We start from the raw sequence: 16780 nt of genomic DNA, 5'->3' as shown, positions 1-16780 counted from the left end.
ATTAATAATATATATTATTGAAAATAAATATAATTCGTTTCACCCCTTTGCAATACATATATTCCTATTATTTATTTTATTATTTCTTTTGTAAATTCGTTACAAAATTCTGTTTCAAACTTGTTGTTCTTAAAATTAAAAAGTTGCGAAAAATATAATTGTTTTCATAAACGAAATCTGATTTGAAATCACAAAACAAATAATTTATTTAGGCAGGTGTTAATATGCAAAGTACTACATTAGTGCTCTCAACTTTTTTCGAGACAAAATGCTACTGAAAGACAAGTTGAAAATAACACCATTGGTCCAGGCCTTGATTTTTTGTAATGTCAATGCTACAGCTAAAAACGTAAAAAAAGCCTTACAAATGTAACAGTCATCGCATCCCTATTTAAGATTTATCGTAATTTTGCTGCCGCCGTTGCCGATGCAGTTATATTTAAGCACTATGAATATTACTTCTATCTTGACGTTATTACTCTTAAATAAAGTAATGGAAAAAAATTTGTTTTCCCATAGTTATTTTCACTTGTTTTTTGATGGCATTCGAAATCTCGTACAAACAGTTAAATGTTCCTTTGTCGGCGGAAGTTTTGGATATCCATGAAACTAATGAAAATACTCGTTTTTTAAAATCGAACATTTTTGTAAAACCAATGTCAGTTTTCAAAATATTTTCTTTTATTATTCTATACTTGGGATTGTCAATATGCCTCACGTTTTATCAGAAATGGATATTAAAGGTACATAATATTCAAGTTTAGCATTTGTCTATTATATATTCTAAATATAAATGAACTGTATAAACACTGAAAAGTACATATGTGCATACGTTCCATCCGAAGACGTGCATACGTGTAATACACCCGAAAAATATGTATTAATATAAATGTTTCATTTTAGGCTGTGAAATATCCTTTGACAATAGTGGTTATTCACCTGATATTGAAATTTTTTTTGGCTGCTTTTGTGAGGCTCGTATCGCAAAAAATTTATTCAAGAACATTACCAAACATAGATGTTCTTACCTCAGTGAGAACAATAGGACCAACAGGAATAGCTTCTGGAATTGATATTGGATTTTCTAATTGGGGTTTGGAACTTGTAACTGTTTCCCTTTATACTATGACCAAGTCTAGTGCAATTATCTTTATATTGATTTTTGCTATACTATTAAAATTAGAAAAGCTGGTATGGTAGGATTTAAATGTGAAAACCTTTAAATATAATAAATTCAATACTTTTAGGCTGTCTCTCTCGTTTTTATAGTATGTATGATAGCTTCTGGCCTGTTCATGTTTACATACAAATCAACCAGCTTTGATGCTTTTGGATTTGTGTTTTTATTAATTGCGTCTATGGCTAGCGGATTGCGATGGAGTTTTGCACAAATGATTATGCAAACTTCTAAATTTGGTATGTATTTCAAACCCATTTTTATATTTATTCACAAAGAAACTGAAGTTTCCTAAATTCCAATTACCTGTTCGGTTTTTTTGATTGGCATTAAAGATATTACATAGCAAGATAGAGAGGATTGCAATTAGTCCTTATCCTATTTGATCGAAAATTGCAAATAACGATCAAAAAACTATTTGTTTCCTATTTTATTAACATGGTTGTGAAAAACGTAAATTTCTCTTACAAGTTTAAAATATTTAGAAATGTAATTTTAGAATATTTTATAAAGTTATCGTATATGTATATGTACTTCAATCAATAAATCAGTATCACTTTTTAAAAGTAAAAATTTCCTTCATAAAAATTTTTGTAAAAAGTGATTTTTTGTACGTTACACTTTTTTTCAAAATGTAAACAACACAATGTTAAAATATTTTAATTGGAAATGGTACGATATCACGAAAATATTCTATAACCAGTATTCTCCCTATCACCTACATTAAGTCAGTTAGACGCGGCATTTAAGAAAAAAAGATTTAGTTAAAAAACGCTAAGTGCTTTTCTCTAATTGAAAAAAGATTTTTTTATTTTAAATTATTAATTTGGAAAAGTACTAGTTTTAAATGTTATAAGTACTTTTAATTTACATACATATGTACATATGTATGTGCATACATTCAATCAGTTTTCCTAACGACCTATATTTGAAGTTGAAAAATGATCCGTTAGGTGAATGCAAAAAATTTTTTAGTTTATCCCTTTTTAATACCTGTGATTTGTAATAAATTAAAAATGAAAGAATAAAATGCATAAGACAATCAAAAGTTTTCATTTTAGGTCTTTGTAATCCAATTGATATGATGTTTTACATGCAGCCGTGGATGTTTTTTTCATTATTGCCATTTATGTTGGGATTTGAAGGTAATTTATCAATTCTGAATTAGTTAATTACGAATATATGATGAAATCTAAAAAGTTTATGGAACACGGTCATGGAAAACTTCTCAAAGTCTTGTTTGGATATTTTGCTAAAATTCGTGCCTCGAATCGGGTTCTAAAAAACTTCTGATAAAAGCTTCAATAAGTGTTATCGAGGATAATGTGTAGTATCGAAATGTTGTCATTGTACAATGTGTAGGTTCCAGAAATATTAGTTTTTATACAAAAACAGATATTTAAGCCCAAACTATTTTTAGATGGTTCCTTCTGATTTGCATTGCAATCGTATGGGATATAAGATGTCTACGTACAAATTTTCATGATTGAATGGGCTCTTGAAGTGGAGGGTTCAAGAAAAAAGAAAAGTCACCGAATTCTACTTTTTTTGGGATATTTTCGAAATTCGACCATACGAGAGCGAAGTCCTTTAAAAATAATTTATGCAATAATTTTACAATCAAAAATCAAGTATATACTAGAAATAGAACCAAAAACCTATAAAGCTATATTATATTGAAAATTTTTAAGCGCGTCGTTAAAAAAATACTCTCAAACTCCAAGCAATTGTGACAATCACTTTTTACATACACTTTCTTGTGCATACGTCATTTTATAGCATTTACATCTGCGGATGTAAATTTCATTTCAATATCCACTATCACCATTGTCACAAAAATGTATCAAAGGAAAATTAGTGAAAGAGGCCCGTTAGTATCGCGAATGTCAGAAATTTTATTATTTTTTCAATTTCTTTTTAAGGAACAAGGTATCATATTTGAAAATTTGTTGAAGTTTTTTTGTGGAAATTGTTAAACTTTGCAAAATGTAAGTTTAACAAAATAAAAAATATAATACACTACATACATAAAATAAAACAAAATTTGCGAAAATATTAAATCCTACAGAAAATTTAACGTAGTAATAATCGTCAAATTAAAAAAATCACGAAAAATAACATAATTTCATCATTGTCACAATAAGTGAATGAAAGGGAAAATGATTGAAAGAAAAACTAATCTCACAAAATGAACAATTAGTGAATGGTAAATAGCTGTATCATTAGGTATCAATGATAGGTTCACAAGATGTGAATGATAAATGATGTCGGGCTTCAATATTTGTTTTAAAAAAATTTCATTATTTCATTTAATGAAATTTTACTTTTTCCATTAATATGTTCTGCAATCAATTAATTGAATTAAATATAATAAACAGTCTATTAAACTAGTAGATCTATTGTACCTGGTAGGTCTATTGCATCTGGAGTTCTCCTGTTGAATAGCAAATTAAATACATTAAATAAAATAATCCTCAAATTCAAAAACTATATTCTAAATAAAAATAAGCTTAATATGTATTAAGCTGGGGTTCTAGTAACAGATTCCTCTAAATAAAATTTTAAAAATATTTTTGGCTTAATATTTTGTTTTCTACTCATAATTTATATTTTAGTAAAATTTTACCTGTTATTAACGATTCAAACGATTTTACCTGCTATTAATTTCAACAAACGATTTATGATTACAAAATTTAAATAATTTCGGTTACAGTAACATTTCAACAATATTGCATTTCAATTATTAATCATGTTTTAAGTACAAGATTCCGAGGTAATAGAATAATTCTCAGAGTTTCTATAATAGGTATTAACAGATTACCACCGTTTAGTTTAAGGTACAGTTTAGGCAGTTTTTTATAAAGTCTGATAATATTTTTAATACTTTTTAATCAATAATATATATTTTATTTTTGTTTTATACTATTTTCTTGATTAAAATTGTTTAAACATGTCTATGTATATTATCTATGTCTGTAAATTTAAATATTATGTATTATATATGTAAATTATATTATATTATATATTTTATATTAAATATATATATTATATATATATATATTATATTTGTATTATATATGTATTATATATATAATATATATGTAAATTTACATACATACCTATGTACATTTAAGGAGTTATTGCTAAAGTTTAATATTAATTGATATTTGGCCAGTTTTGTATTACTTGTTTAGGCGCTGAAACTTAAATGACCATATATATAAATTAAATTGAAAAGTTTGGGGGAAAACGAGATGTGAAAAGCGAAAATCTTCTACTTAAAAATTGCATTACAAGAATATGGAATACTGTCCCTTTCTTTTCTCATATAGTGGGTAAAAACTCCTGCGAAATGACATTTCTGAGGAATCATTTTTTCCTGTTGTTTGCTTAGAAAAATGATGATTTTTACCTGTTTTCAGTTCGAGTTTTAAATACGAAAAGTATGGAAATTTCTCAACAACATATAAAATATTCAAATTTCAATTCAAACTTTTAACTATAATTTTGATTTAATATATTTTCGAGTTTTTTCCGCATTTTTTTTGTATCGCCATGTCAGACAACCTCACGTATCTGAGAAAATTGAGAGTAAAAAATGATTTAACAGTGAATAAAAAAAATTTGGTACTATATTTTTTTGTCTAGAATACACAACTTAAAATAAGTTAAAAAAATTTTATTAGATTTTAATTTAACTTTGTAATTATTTGATATACAGTTTTATAATTATGAAAGTGGTTTTAAAATTTTATAATAATTATAAAAGATGCGTCGTTTCAAGTTGTTCCCTATATAAAAACAAACATAATAAAAATATTATAAAGAAACTTGTATAAGCGTTAAAGTTTTTGGTGCGGTAGTTTAGGGAAATCAGTCAATTAGGCTTACTAACAGTGTGAAAACATTTCCTAATAAAACTAAAATCACATACATATCTAAAAAGAATTACATATATGGACTTTTGATATAAAAAGAATTCACATATGCAAAATTTTTTATGAGCTACAAAGCATGTAAATTTAATTAATTTAGTATACACATGAAAAATATGTAGATATATATGTACGTGATTTTATCAGAAGTATACATTTCGGGAGACATATCATACAAAATCTGCAAACTCGTTAATATCAAATGTATATTTTAAATTTGAAAAAATACACCAAAATCAACTGAATACTTCGAAAAAAAAAATTGCACTATTTTTTTTTTTTGTTTGTAGTGTAGCATTTATGGAATCCTGGAAGGATTTTTTTTAAATCACATTTTTAATGTTTTAATAACACAAAACTTTAAGAATGTAAGCACTAGTAAAGTAGAAAAATAATGCCATATACATATGTATATCTATCAGGCCACCAAGCTGAAATTATTTTACTTTGTAATTAATACTGAAATTCTATTTTACTCTGTAATTCAGTTCCCTTCCATTTGAAAGACAAGATAGGTTGTATGCGCTACTGAAATTTTGTTTTTTTTTTAAAAACATCTTTCAGATGGAATTTACCAATCGTTTTTTTTTTTAAATTTAATATTTAAATTTAGAAAAATATATAAAATCGGTAGACCCAAAAATATTGATAAATTTTCTTCACACAAATAAATTCCGACATCCCTTCTATTTAAACTTCAGATAAATTTGGAATTTATTTTTGATTTGCTCTCTGAGCTTGACGGCCTGATACATTTATATGGCATTATAGAAAAAAGTTGATCTTTTGGGAGATTTATAATGTTGAAAAGGGTCCTCTATAGAACATAAAGTCGTCAGCGGTGAACTGTCACACTCTTTTAGGGTCCAGGCCTGTATATCTCCCAGCCGTGGGTAAAAAGGTGATATAAGATGGGGCCTTTAATTTAAATAGGAATTATCAAATTCCTTTTCGCAGAAAATCTTAACCCTTATAAAAAGTTCTCAATAGCAGGCGTTTCAAAATTGAAATTCTTTTTTATGTTTTCCTATGCTCTAATTTTATGATATAAAAGATGCTCTCGTTCTAACGTAAATTAAAGTTTAAACTCGAAAAATCTAACGTGAAGTTTTAAAATTTGAAAAAATTTACATTTGACAAAAATTTGTTTACTAATTATGTATGTATGATATATTTGCCACCTATATAATCTGAACACTCATATACATAAATATGGTGACCAGACACCTCATCATACAATAATGACGAATTGCTATAGTGTTGAAATGTACAATGATGAATTGCTATAATAATGAAATGTTACAGTGATGAAATGTTACAATGATGAAATGTCTCGTATGATGAGATGTCAGGGAACCCTGAAATATATAAGTATATGTACATATTAAAAACTCGCACAATTTTTTTTAGGGAGTTTAAGTGTATACATATTTAGTTTAATTACATTAGGAGATATTTTCAGTAATTAAATATAGTAATACATAATTTTAAGATAGAAATATGAGCACTAAATATACAATATTACATATCTTAAGTATAAATAATTATCATCATTTCCATACTAAATTGCAGAGGATCATGATGCATTTTCTATATGATGCACTTAGATACATATAGTTTATTTATAATTTTATTATTATAACATTTACAATTTAATTAAAAATTTAAAAAATTGAGTAAAATCATAATTTTTTCACTATTCAAGAGTGAATTGAGAAAAAAAAATATGATTCACTGAACAAACAAAATTAGTGCTAAATTTGTAAAATGGCATACAGGAATCCCTCGATATACGTCGGCCCTATATACGTCGTTTTGATATACGTCGGCGAGATTTTTGTTCCTCGTTCTTAATATACGTTGTTTCAGATTTGATATATGTACGTCGTTGAGAAATTTTTTTTTTATGCATAATGATGAATTTTGGAATTTTGCATAATGTATGTACAAAGTACATAGATATATATTTATATTTTTTTTTGTTAATTTCGTTTTGTTTATGCTTTAATTTTATGTTTTGTTGCATTTGTTACTATGTTGTATGTATCTAAATAAAAACATGCATATTTACATTTTGTGAACTTAAAGACTTATTATTACATAAAAACGAACATATTATATGTATAATTAATTACGAAGGTATGATGTATTAGATGTACGAATTTTTAAATAAATATGCAAACGTACAACTATGTATTTATCAGTATTTTTCTAGTAAAAAAACATACTTTTTCTATATGGGTTTTCGATATACGTTGTTTTGATATACGTCGTGTTTGGCCGGAACCAAAAACGACGTATATCGAGGGATTCCTGTATTTTTATTATTGTTCGTAGGAAAATAGCCCGCCCAATCGCGGATTGATATGTAACTTATGAGTTAATAAAATTCTGTTCCGTTAATTCATAGTAGAGTACATAATCATACGTTGATAGTAAAAGTACATGTAAAAAGTCGAAATAATCACACGTAACAAGCAATTTAAAAGGAACAATCGTTTTTAATTTGTCTCTAAAGTTAAAAATTCTCCATTTTCTCCTTCCTTTAACGCAGCTACAATGAAGGTAGCTTTTGTAAAAAAAAATTTCACTTTTCAAATATATAAAAAACCTCAAAACTTTTAAGATATTTATTCAAATATCAGCAAAAAATATGTATAAATGAAAGTTGAAATAAGATCTTATCACTCCAAAAAATGGCGCTGCCATTGCTGATTCAATACTTGATCACTTAAAAATCTACGTCGTAGATAAGTTCGTAGGTTAGGATTCTGCGAGTGGAATTCATACTGGCTGATAACTTAACTCACATATGTACATTTCTTTAAAGAATTATACGAACTTTTAATATAGAGTTTATGAAATAATTTACGTGAATTATGAATGCTTGTAAATGTAGTTAAGGTAGTATACGAAAACTATCGCGTGTGCTCTTTCTGTAAAACCTTTTTTACAACGTGTAACAAAAAATGACATTTTTATCGCCTTAATATTTGCCCTTAATTGACCGTTACGTCTGGGTTTTCTAGGTTTAGGGTCTGATCGTCTATCTCGTTATTTTACTCGGCAAGTGAGTAACTATCATATACTTGTATAATGTAATTTTGGAGTGAAAAGAATTATTCCGACTACGTATCTCGTTTTTTTTTCAAATTGTATACAAAAGTTTTTCACTTTATCCTTGTAAGTAAAACATTCAGTCGATAATTTGAGAAAAAATGCAAAAATCCAATTAAAAATTGAGTAATCTTATTGGAAAAGTGAAACATCCATTAGAAAATACTTAGAATTCTGAAAGTGAATAAAAAGAAAAAAAGCGAGATACACGATCAGGCCGTAAATGTATAAATAAAATAGTAAAATCGAGGACATTAGTAGTTACAAAAATTATTTTATTGATATTATACCAAAGATTTTACTCCATTAATTTTTATACTGATTTGAGTTTTTGTATTTTACAGAATTAAAAGAATAACAAAAAGAAGCAATTTGAACTTCTAATAAAATTAATGGTAGACAATGCTTATGTATATAGCCGAATGCTTTTCGAAATACTCAAACAAGTATTAGCAAGTTATTTTCAAGTTCCTTAAGTAAAAGTTTAATATTTAAATACAGATTCTGTAATCAGTGACATAATATATACCATCAGTTAGGGCATGAGTAATATTTTTTTGCAGAACTAGGTGTCAAATCTCAACGGTGTCCGAGGTACAGGGATTTTCACGAAATTTCTACTTGTCTAAGTTTTTTTTGCTTCCTTCCCGAAAAAGATAGAACCTTCAAATAAACAGTTTTTTAAAGGGCTTGATCCCTGTTATAGTCGCTAATGAATTTATGTTATGGGACAAATTGTTCTATTATTTTCACAAGTTGGTGACATCTTCTTCCAAAAGTTATGTTTATGTACAATGTTATTGGTGAAAGAATTGTCTTATCACAACGCTAAATTGTTTTGTTAGGTTACTAGAGTTTTCGGGTCAGCATATCCTATTATCTAAACATTTTGGTTTTGTTGTTGACGACTGATTCAATATCAAAACACAATTTGTGACGCGAAGCAAGATAATTGAATAAATAAATATTACCGTAGGGACTTAATAAAATCGGATTTGGCGAATGATATTTGAAATCATAATTATCGAATAACGCCATCCTTAGTTGTTAAAAATTTAAACTGAGATGGACTGATATAGACAAAGTTTTATCTAAGATGCTTAGGATTGTTGATTTTATAGGCGTCTTGAAAATTTTTGATAAAGGGGAGCAATAATGATATACAGATTTGTAATGGTTTATATCCGCGTTTTTGTAACTTTCTATTACTCTAGCTACACTCTAGAGTACATTTCTACTATATTGAGAAAAATATCACTGTACTGAAATAAGTACCTAATTTATTTAAAAAAAAAGTCTGTTAAGATCTTTTTTGGGCGTTTTACGGGAAGAAGAAAAGGTTTTTACAAAATGAGCAGTAATATTTTTAAAGAAAACTGGTTATTTTGCATAGGGCTACAAATAATTTCACGGATGATTCTCAACAAAAATGCATAATTTACATACTGTTATTCGTTTAGCTCACAATCCAATGTAGTATTCAATTGTTTTTTGCCTACATTTTTTTTAAATTTTTGATATTGTTATGCGGTTTTTATTTAATTTTTTTTAATATTATAAATTTGTTTAATGTTTGACGCAGTACGTAGCTTCAGAAGTCCAATAATCATAAAAGTTTTCTTTGCTTTATTTACGCAATTACACAGCAGTTTCATAAATCTTGCAGTAATAATATTTCTATTATTTGGAAAAACATATTGTTTTCTAAAATTTCCTTTTTGTTTTTAATTAATTTTTTGTTTTGCAAGGTGATATTGATCTGTTTAAATAAGGTGTGGATCCATTTCTCTTATTGCTATCTGGAGATTTCCCTTCTTTTTTTATAAAAAGTTCCTGTTTTTGGATGGTAGTATCTGAAGCTATAAATATTAAAAATATTTTCATAAATTAAAAAAAATTCTACACTTTTCAATTGCTTACTTGTACTAGTGAAAATGAATTACTTCAATCGATTTGTTTTCAATTATTTTCCAAAAGTCTTCAAATTAACCAAATTTTTCTGCGTAATACTCTTCCGCTTTAATAATTTGTAAATTTTTTTTTAAAGTATTCTAACTTAATCAATGGTTTTTTGTTTTATCAAAATATTATTAAACTAAATCATAATACTTCAATAATGCGCTTAACACGTAAGCTTTACAAAAACGTTATTTTGTATCACCAAAAAAAGTTTAGTAAAAGCTCCGTGACTTCAATACTGCGCTTACGACGTAAATTTTACAAAGTATCAAATTCCAAAAAATTTAGTAAAAGCTCTTGACATTGTACACTTTTCCTAAATGCGTTTTATACGTAGTGGAGACGTAAAATAAAAATAAATCGGGTATCGAAAAAATTGAGCACGCTTTTCTTATATCTTGTCATATAAATGTTGCAAGAAATAACCGATAAAATAAACTAGCATATATTTTTTCAGCAATAAAGTTCTAGTTATCAGGTTTTTTTCTTAAAATGCAGCATGAAAATGCTATGTTTTTAATGATGTGTTAACGTTTTATAAAAATGAACATTTGCACAAAACTTTAAATTGAAATATCCAAATAAACGTGAAAGTTGTATTCATATGTTAAAAATTGTATTCCAAAATGTACGAAAAGTTTTAGTAGTTTTTCTTACAATGTAAAGGTGTTGAAAGCTCTGAGACGGTACTACAACCATATTAATACCGTACTTCAATCTTTTTTAAAGCATTATTGAAGTCACGGGCTGTTGATATTGTACACTTTCCCTGAATGCGCTCTATACGCAGTGGATATGTAAAATAAAAGTAAATTGGGTATCGCAAAATTCGAGCACGCTTTTCTTATACATGTCATATAAATATTGCCAAAAATAACCAACTAAATAACCAACTGTCGAAAAGTTTCACAGAAAAAAATATCCACCACTCCATCAAAAATGTAGTTGGAAGCAAGGAATACATAACTTTCAATTTTTTCATATTCTTAAATGACTTGATGACTTGATTTTCAAAAACACTTAATTGACATTTCTAACACTAATATAAGTACTTACTAGGTCTGTCTGGTAGAAAACTTGAAATAACTTTTAAAAACAGAAACAAGGACGTAATTTTTCGCAAAAAGAAAAAAATCTCACTAAAAAAACCAGATGGAAAATTTGAAAAAAAAAAACTTAAAAGCTTTATAAATAGGCGATGAAAGTCAAATTTCAAAATATTTAAATATAAACACAAATTTTTTGGTTATGAAAAAAACCGAAACTTTTAATTTTGGATAATAGGAATGGGAAACTTAGAAAAAACCATTTGGTAATTCGTTTTGTTGAAAAAGAAAAAGTGTTCATGAAGAATTTTTTTTCGAAAACTTCTGATATAACCAAGAAAAACAAGTTTTTAAAACCCTAAATTTTACTTTAAAAATTTGAAAAAGCTTTAAATATTGAGAAAATGAAAACGTTATCATTTTCGCTCATTTTTGTTCAAAAAGTATTATTCCAAACGCTTTGCATGTAAAAACTTTGTAAATTTTTTTCAAATTTTATAAAGCTTTGAAAAATTTTCTTATACTGTTTACTAGAATAGTAAAAACTGAATTTTCAAATACACAGGCTTTTTTTAAATCAGTTTTTTGAAGTTGCTTTAACATAAAACTACGAAAATGTTGGCCCTAATAAAATAGAAAACGATTGAATTTTGTGTTTTCCTAACTAAAAATTTAAAAAAAGTTGAAATTTATCTCAGATTTATGATGTTAAAATGGCGCTCAGACTTGTATTTCTGTTTGCCGTGGTTTGTATCAAAAACTCAAAGAGGAACGTATTTCTACAAATTATTTTTAAACAAAAGATTTTTTACAAATCATTTAATAAAATTACATTAGGCCCGAAGCTTTGGAATGCTTTTGCAACTATTGACGGACAAGATTTCTACTATGTGTTAATAAAAATTACGCTTGGCGGTGTCGTTGCTTTCATAATGGAAATTAGTGAGTATTTAGTACTCTCACACACTTCGAGTTTGACATTGTCAATCACTGGGATTTTTAAGGTATGTATAACTAATTGACAAATAAAGTTCTTATATTGGAATATGTATGTATTGCAGGAAATATGTCAATTAATACTAGCGGTGCAGTTAAATGGGGATATTTTGAGTGTTTTCAACATGGCTGGTCTAATATTATGCTTAGGTGGTATATGTTGTCATGTAGTACATAAATATGTAGTATTATTTTCCAATGAAAGCATTAAACACGTTGAACTTAAAGAAAAGAAAAAAGTTCTTAGCAAAAATCCATCAAATGCGATCAAACAAAAAATACCTCTGTTAAATGCGGAAAGCCTCAGTGATTCAGATGCAGAAGAATTAACAGATGAAAATAAAATAAATACCTCTGATGTAATATTTGACATACTGAAAAGGCGAGATTCAAGGAGGTAATAAAGAAGAATGTAGTTATTTCTCTATGTAAATAAAAAATATGAACATTCCTATTGAACTTTGGTTTTGATTAAGAACTTATTTCGATATTATTCTTTTGTTTGGTTTTTTGACAGTTATATTTTTTGACAGTTTTTTTCGTAGAATATGGTTTCTCAATATTTCGTACATGCACTGAAAGTTTTGAATAGAATCTTAAAAGGCTTTTTATGCATTTTTAATGGTGTGCAGAAACTGAATATCATCACTGCGGTGTATAGCCAATAAACCATGGTTGGATTAGGCCCAACTACTTCCAGGTGAGTGGAGCGCAATACTTGGTTCCCTTTCTCTGTGCATAATAGCTGACTTTCTGTTCAATATCGAATCTAGAATCAGACTGGGGAATCTAATCTCCAAGCTTAATGATATGTGCATTGCGTTGAGTTTCGGTGGACTATGCTTGGTACTTCGTATCTACTATTGAAAAAAGTTATTTCGACGTTTATGGATCAATACTCAGTTCGCAGTCAACAGCCCAGTCAGAAACAATGTTAAGAGCCGTTTGGATCAGCCCATTTAAGGTATCAAGATGCTTCCCAGACTGCGTAGCTATCATTTTGCAGCTCTTCTCCAGGCATGCCAGTAATTTATTAATTACCAGGTTCCTCAAAAGAGGAGAAAGTACAAAGTCTTTCTTCTCTTTTGTACCCCTGCTAAGTTTTTTTTCTTAAAATGCAGCATAAAAATGGTATGTTTTTAATGATGTGTTAACGTTTTATAAAAATGAACATTTGCACAGAACTTTAAATTGAAATCTAATAAACGTCAAAGTTGTATTCAATGGTGAAAATTGTATTCCAAAATGTACGAAAAATTTTAGTAGTTTTTCTTACAATGTAAAGGTATGGAAAGCTCTGTGACGGTACTACAACCATATTAATACCGTACTTAAATCTTTTTTAAAGCATTATTGAAAACACGAGCTGTTTACATTGTACACTTTTCCTGCATGCGCTCTATATGCAGTGGATATGTAAAATAAAAGTAAATTGGATATCGCAAAATTCGAGCACGCTTTTCTTAATAACCAAGTAAAGTAGCATATATTTTCAGCAATAAACTGCTAATTTTACAGTTTTTTCCCAAAATGCAGCATAAAAATGCTATGTTTTTAATGAAGTGGTAACGTTTGTTAAAAATTAACACTTGTGCAAATCTTTAAATTGAAATTTTCAAGCAAGCGTCAAAGTACATATTAATATTGTAAAAATTGTATTCCAAAATGTATCAAAAGCTTTAGCAGTTTTTTTTACAATGTAAAGGTATTGAAAGTTCTGAGGCGGGACTACAATCACAATTAATACGATACTTAAACTTTTTATAAAGCATTATTGAAGTCAGGGTATTTTTCAATCGTAGAAGTTTTTTTTCATAACAGAATAGCTACACTCTTGTCGTAACGATACATTTCAGTTCTCTCCAAGATTTATATCTTGGCATAAAATTAAGAGAAATATCTAAGTTAATAATATTTTTTTAGAGGACAAAAATGTTATACTTTTTAAAAAAGTTTACTGAAGAATTTTATCTTGGACAAACCTATTACAAATTAGCAGAAATATGAATGTGAAGATATACTTTTCTGTCGAAAAATTTCACAGAAAAAAATATGTATGAGCAAACAATTTTTTTGTGCTTATATTTGACTACATCAAAAATGTAGTTGGAAGCAAGGAATACACAAGGAATAGACAAGGAATGACTAATTCACTTGATTTTAAAAAACACTTAATTGACATTTTTAACTCTAACGTAAGTCTACTAGGGCTGTCTGGTAGAAAACTTGAAATAACAGAAACAAGGACGTAATTTTTCGCAAAAAGAAAAAAATCGAACTAGAACACCAGATGGAAAATTTAAAAAAAAAAAAATTAAAACGTTTTATAAATAGGTGATTAAAGTCAAATTTTAAAATATTTAACAAATATAAACAAAAAATTTTTGGTTATGCAAAAAACCGAAAATTTCAATTTTAAATAATAAAAGTGAGAGACTTAGAAAAAACCATTTGGCAATTCGTTTTGTTGAAAAAGAAAAAGGGTTCATGAAGAATTTTTTTTCGAAAACTTCTGATATAACCAAGAAAAACAAGTTTTTAAAACCCTAAATTTTACTTTAAAAATTTGAGAAAGCTTTAAATATTGAGAAAATGAAAACGTTATCATTTTCGCTCATTTTTGTTCAAAAAGTATTATTCCAAACGCTTTGCATGTAAAAACTTTGTAAATTTTTTTCAAATTTTATAAAGCTTTGAAAAATTTTCTTATACTGTTTACTAGAATAGTAAAAACTGAATTTTCAAATACACAGGCTTTTTTAAATCAGTTTTTTGAAGTTACTTAAACACAAAACTATGAAAATGTTGGTCCTAATAAAATAGAAAACGATTGAATTTTGCCTTTTTTTAACTTAAAATTTAAAATTTAACCGTTTGGATCAGCCCATTTACGGTATCAAGGTGCTTCCCAAACTGCGTAGCTATCATTTCGCAGGCCTTCTCCAGCCATGCCAGTAATTTATTAATCACCAGGTTCCACAAAAGAGGAGAAAGTACACCATCTTTCTTCTCTTTTGTACCCCTGCTAACGCAGCATTCCATGCATTAACCTAAGCTAACTTTAATGGTTCTGACTGATAGCATGTTCGCTATCAGGGCACTGAGACACCCATGAATTGAGAGCTCCGGTTGCGTCTGAAACATAACCCGTGATTTCACACTGTTGAAGGTGCCCTCAATATTCAGCTTTCAATACCTTTACATTGTAAAAAAAACTGCTAAAGCTTTTGATACATTTTAGAATAAAATTTGTACAATACTAATACATACTTTGACGTTTGCTTGCAAAATTTCAATTTAAAGTTCTGTGTAAATGTTTATTTTCAACAAACGTTACCATATCATTAAAAACATAGCATTTTTATGCTGCAGTTTAGGAAAAAAACTTAATAACTAGCATTTTATTGCTGACAATATATGCTAGTTTATTTAATTGGTTATTTCTGGCAACATTTATATGAAATGTATAAGAAAAGCACGCTCAATTTTTTCGATACCCAATTTACTTTTATTTTACGCATTTACAACGTATAGAACGCATTTAGGAAAAATGTACAATGTCAAGAGCTTTTACTAAAATTTTTGGAATGTGATACTTTGTAAAGTTTACGTCGTAAACGCATTATTGAAGTCACGGAAATTTTTCAATATAGTGCATCAAAGAATAGGGGACCGTTCCCGCTGCCCTCCTCTTACGATACGCATGTCGTCTCGGTGATATCAATTTTTATTAAGCTTACTCCTTTTGTAGCTGTCATATAAAGAGCGTAGTGTAGTTCTGTCACCGCTATGTTGTTAGGTCTCGCCGACCTGAAAGGCTCAAAGATGGAATGACCCTGATTATTCACACTCTCAGAGATCACAGTTCCCATACAAGACTCATTCAGTGGCCATTTGAACTTTATAAAAAATTTCTTTGTTAGTGTTGAGTTAAATAACTTCAACAATTAAAAAGTTTTAAAAATATTCAAAAATAAAAAAGTTTTTTTTTATTAAATTAATTTTGGTGCCACTAATAATTCTAATAATTAATAAAAAGTTGGGTCAAACCAATGGTTTGTATTGTAGCACTTTTCCCTTCAACAAGTGAAAATACTGCTTTTAAAAACAGTCTATGTATATCCGCCACAATATTAAAATTATTTTCATTAATAAACGAAACTTTTTCTAGGATTGTATATATTTAGTATGAACGATTTATGCAGTTTTTGAAATAAAGCAAAATATTAATATAACGAGTGGTTAAAAATAATTATAATTTTTAATTTCATGGAATTTACCGTTAGCTTTTTGCGTTTATAGAAATTTAAAAAAGCTTGCGGTTTCGGAAATATAAGGTGCCAAAAAAACAAATTTTACAAATTTCAAGAGGCGATGACTTGAGAGGGAGTGGAGGTGGAAAAAAATTTTCTTCTAACGAAATGAAGCATTTATTAGTGCCTAAAAGCCGCTAAAATTTCAGGCTTCTACAGGCTGAGGTCTAGAAGAAAAACGATATCAAAAATTTGAAAAGAAACGGACTTTAGATAACGATAATTTTGAACGGCTAT

At 27.8% G+C, this 16780-nt stretch overlaps 1 protein-coding gene across 2 annotated transcripts; it reads left to right on the top strand.

The window, feature by feature from the left end:
* Window positions 1-434: 434 nt before the first annotated feature.
* LOC129615944 (solute carrier family 35 member C2) lies at window positions 435-13455 on the top strand. 2 transcript variants are annotated; one of them, XR_008697493.1, is made up of 8 exons: window positions 435-743; window positions 904-1191; window positions 1248-1416; window positions 2239-2322; window positions 12072-12238; window positions 12296-12627; window positions 12764-12930; window positions 13004-13455. XR_008697493.1 is itself a non-coding variant. In XM_055531382.1 (7 exons), exons 1-7 carry the CDS (start codon window positions 540-542, stop codon window positions 12758-12760), a joined length of 1257 nt encoding a protein of 418 aa, XP_055387357.1. In that variant the 5' UTR covers window positions 435-539; the 3' UTR covers window positions 12761-12884. The 2 variants fall into 2 exon arrangements, 1 of the variants encoding a protein (XP_055387357.1); XM_055531382.1 differs by lacking the exon at window positions 13004-13455 and having other exon boundaries at window positions 12748-12884.
* Window positions 13456-16780: the final 3325 nt, after the last annotated feature.

The sequence above is a fragment of the Condylostylus longicornis genome, unplaced genomic scaffold (assembly GCF_029603195.1).
Source record: "Condylostylus longicornis isolate FDR11 unplaced genomic scaffold, ASM2960319v2 ptg000154l, whole genome shotgun sequence".
Classification (NCBI taxonomy): domain Eukaryota; kingdom Metazoa; phylum Arthropoda; class Insecta; order Diptera; family Dolichopodidae; genus Condylostylus; species Condylostylus longicornis.
This window is presented reverse-complemented; position numbering and strand designations above follow the sequence as displayed.

Excerpts from the sequence above, each read along its gene's own strand:
- LOC129615944 (XM_055531382.1), top strand. The coding sequence starts at position 540 with ATGGCATTCGAAATCTCGTACAAACAGTTAAATGTTCCTTTGTCGGCG. Across the intron at positions 1,192-1,247 it reads TATTAAAATTAGAAAAGCTG|GCTGTCTCTCTCGTTTTTAT; the intron begins GTATGGTAGGAT and ends CAATACTTTTAG. Across the intron at positions 12,239-12,295 it reads CAATCACTGGGATTTTTAAG|GAAATATGTCAATTAATACT; the intron begins GTATGTATAACT and ends TATGTATTGCAG.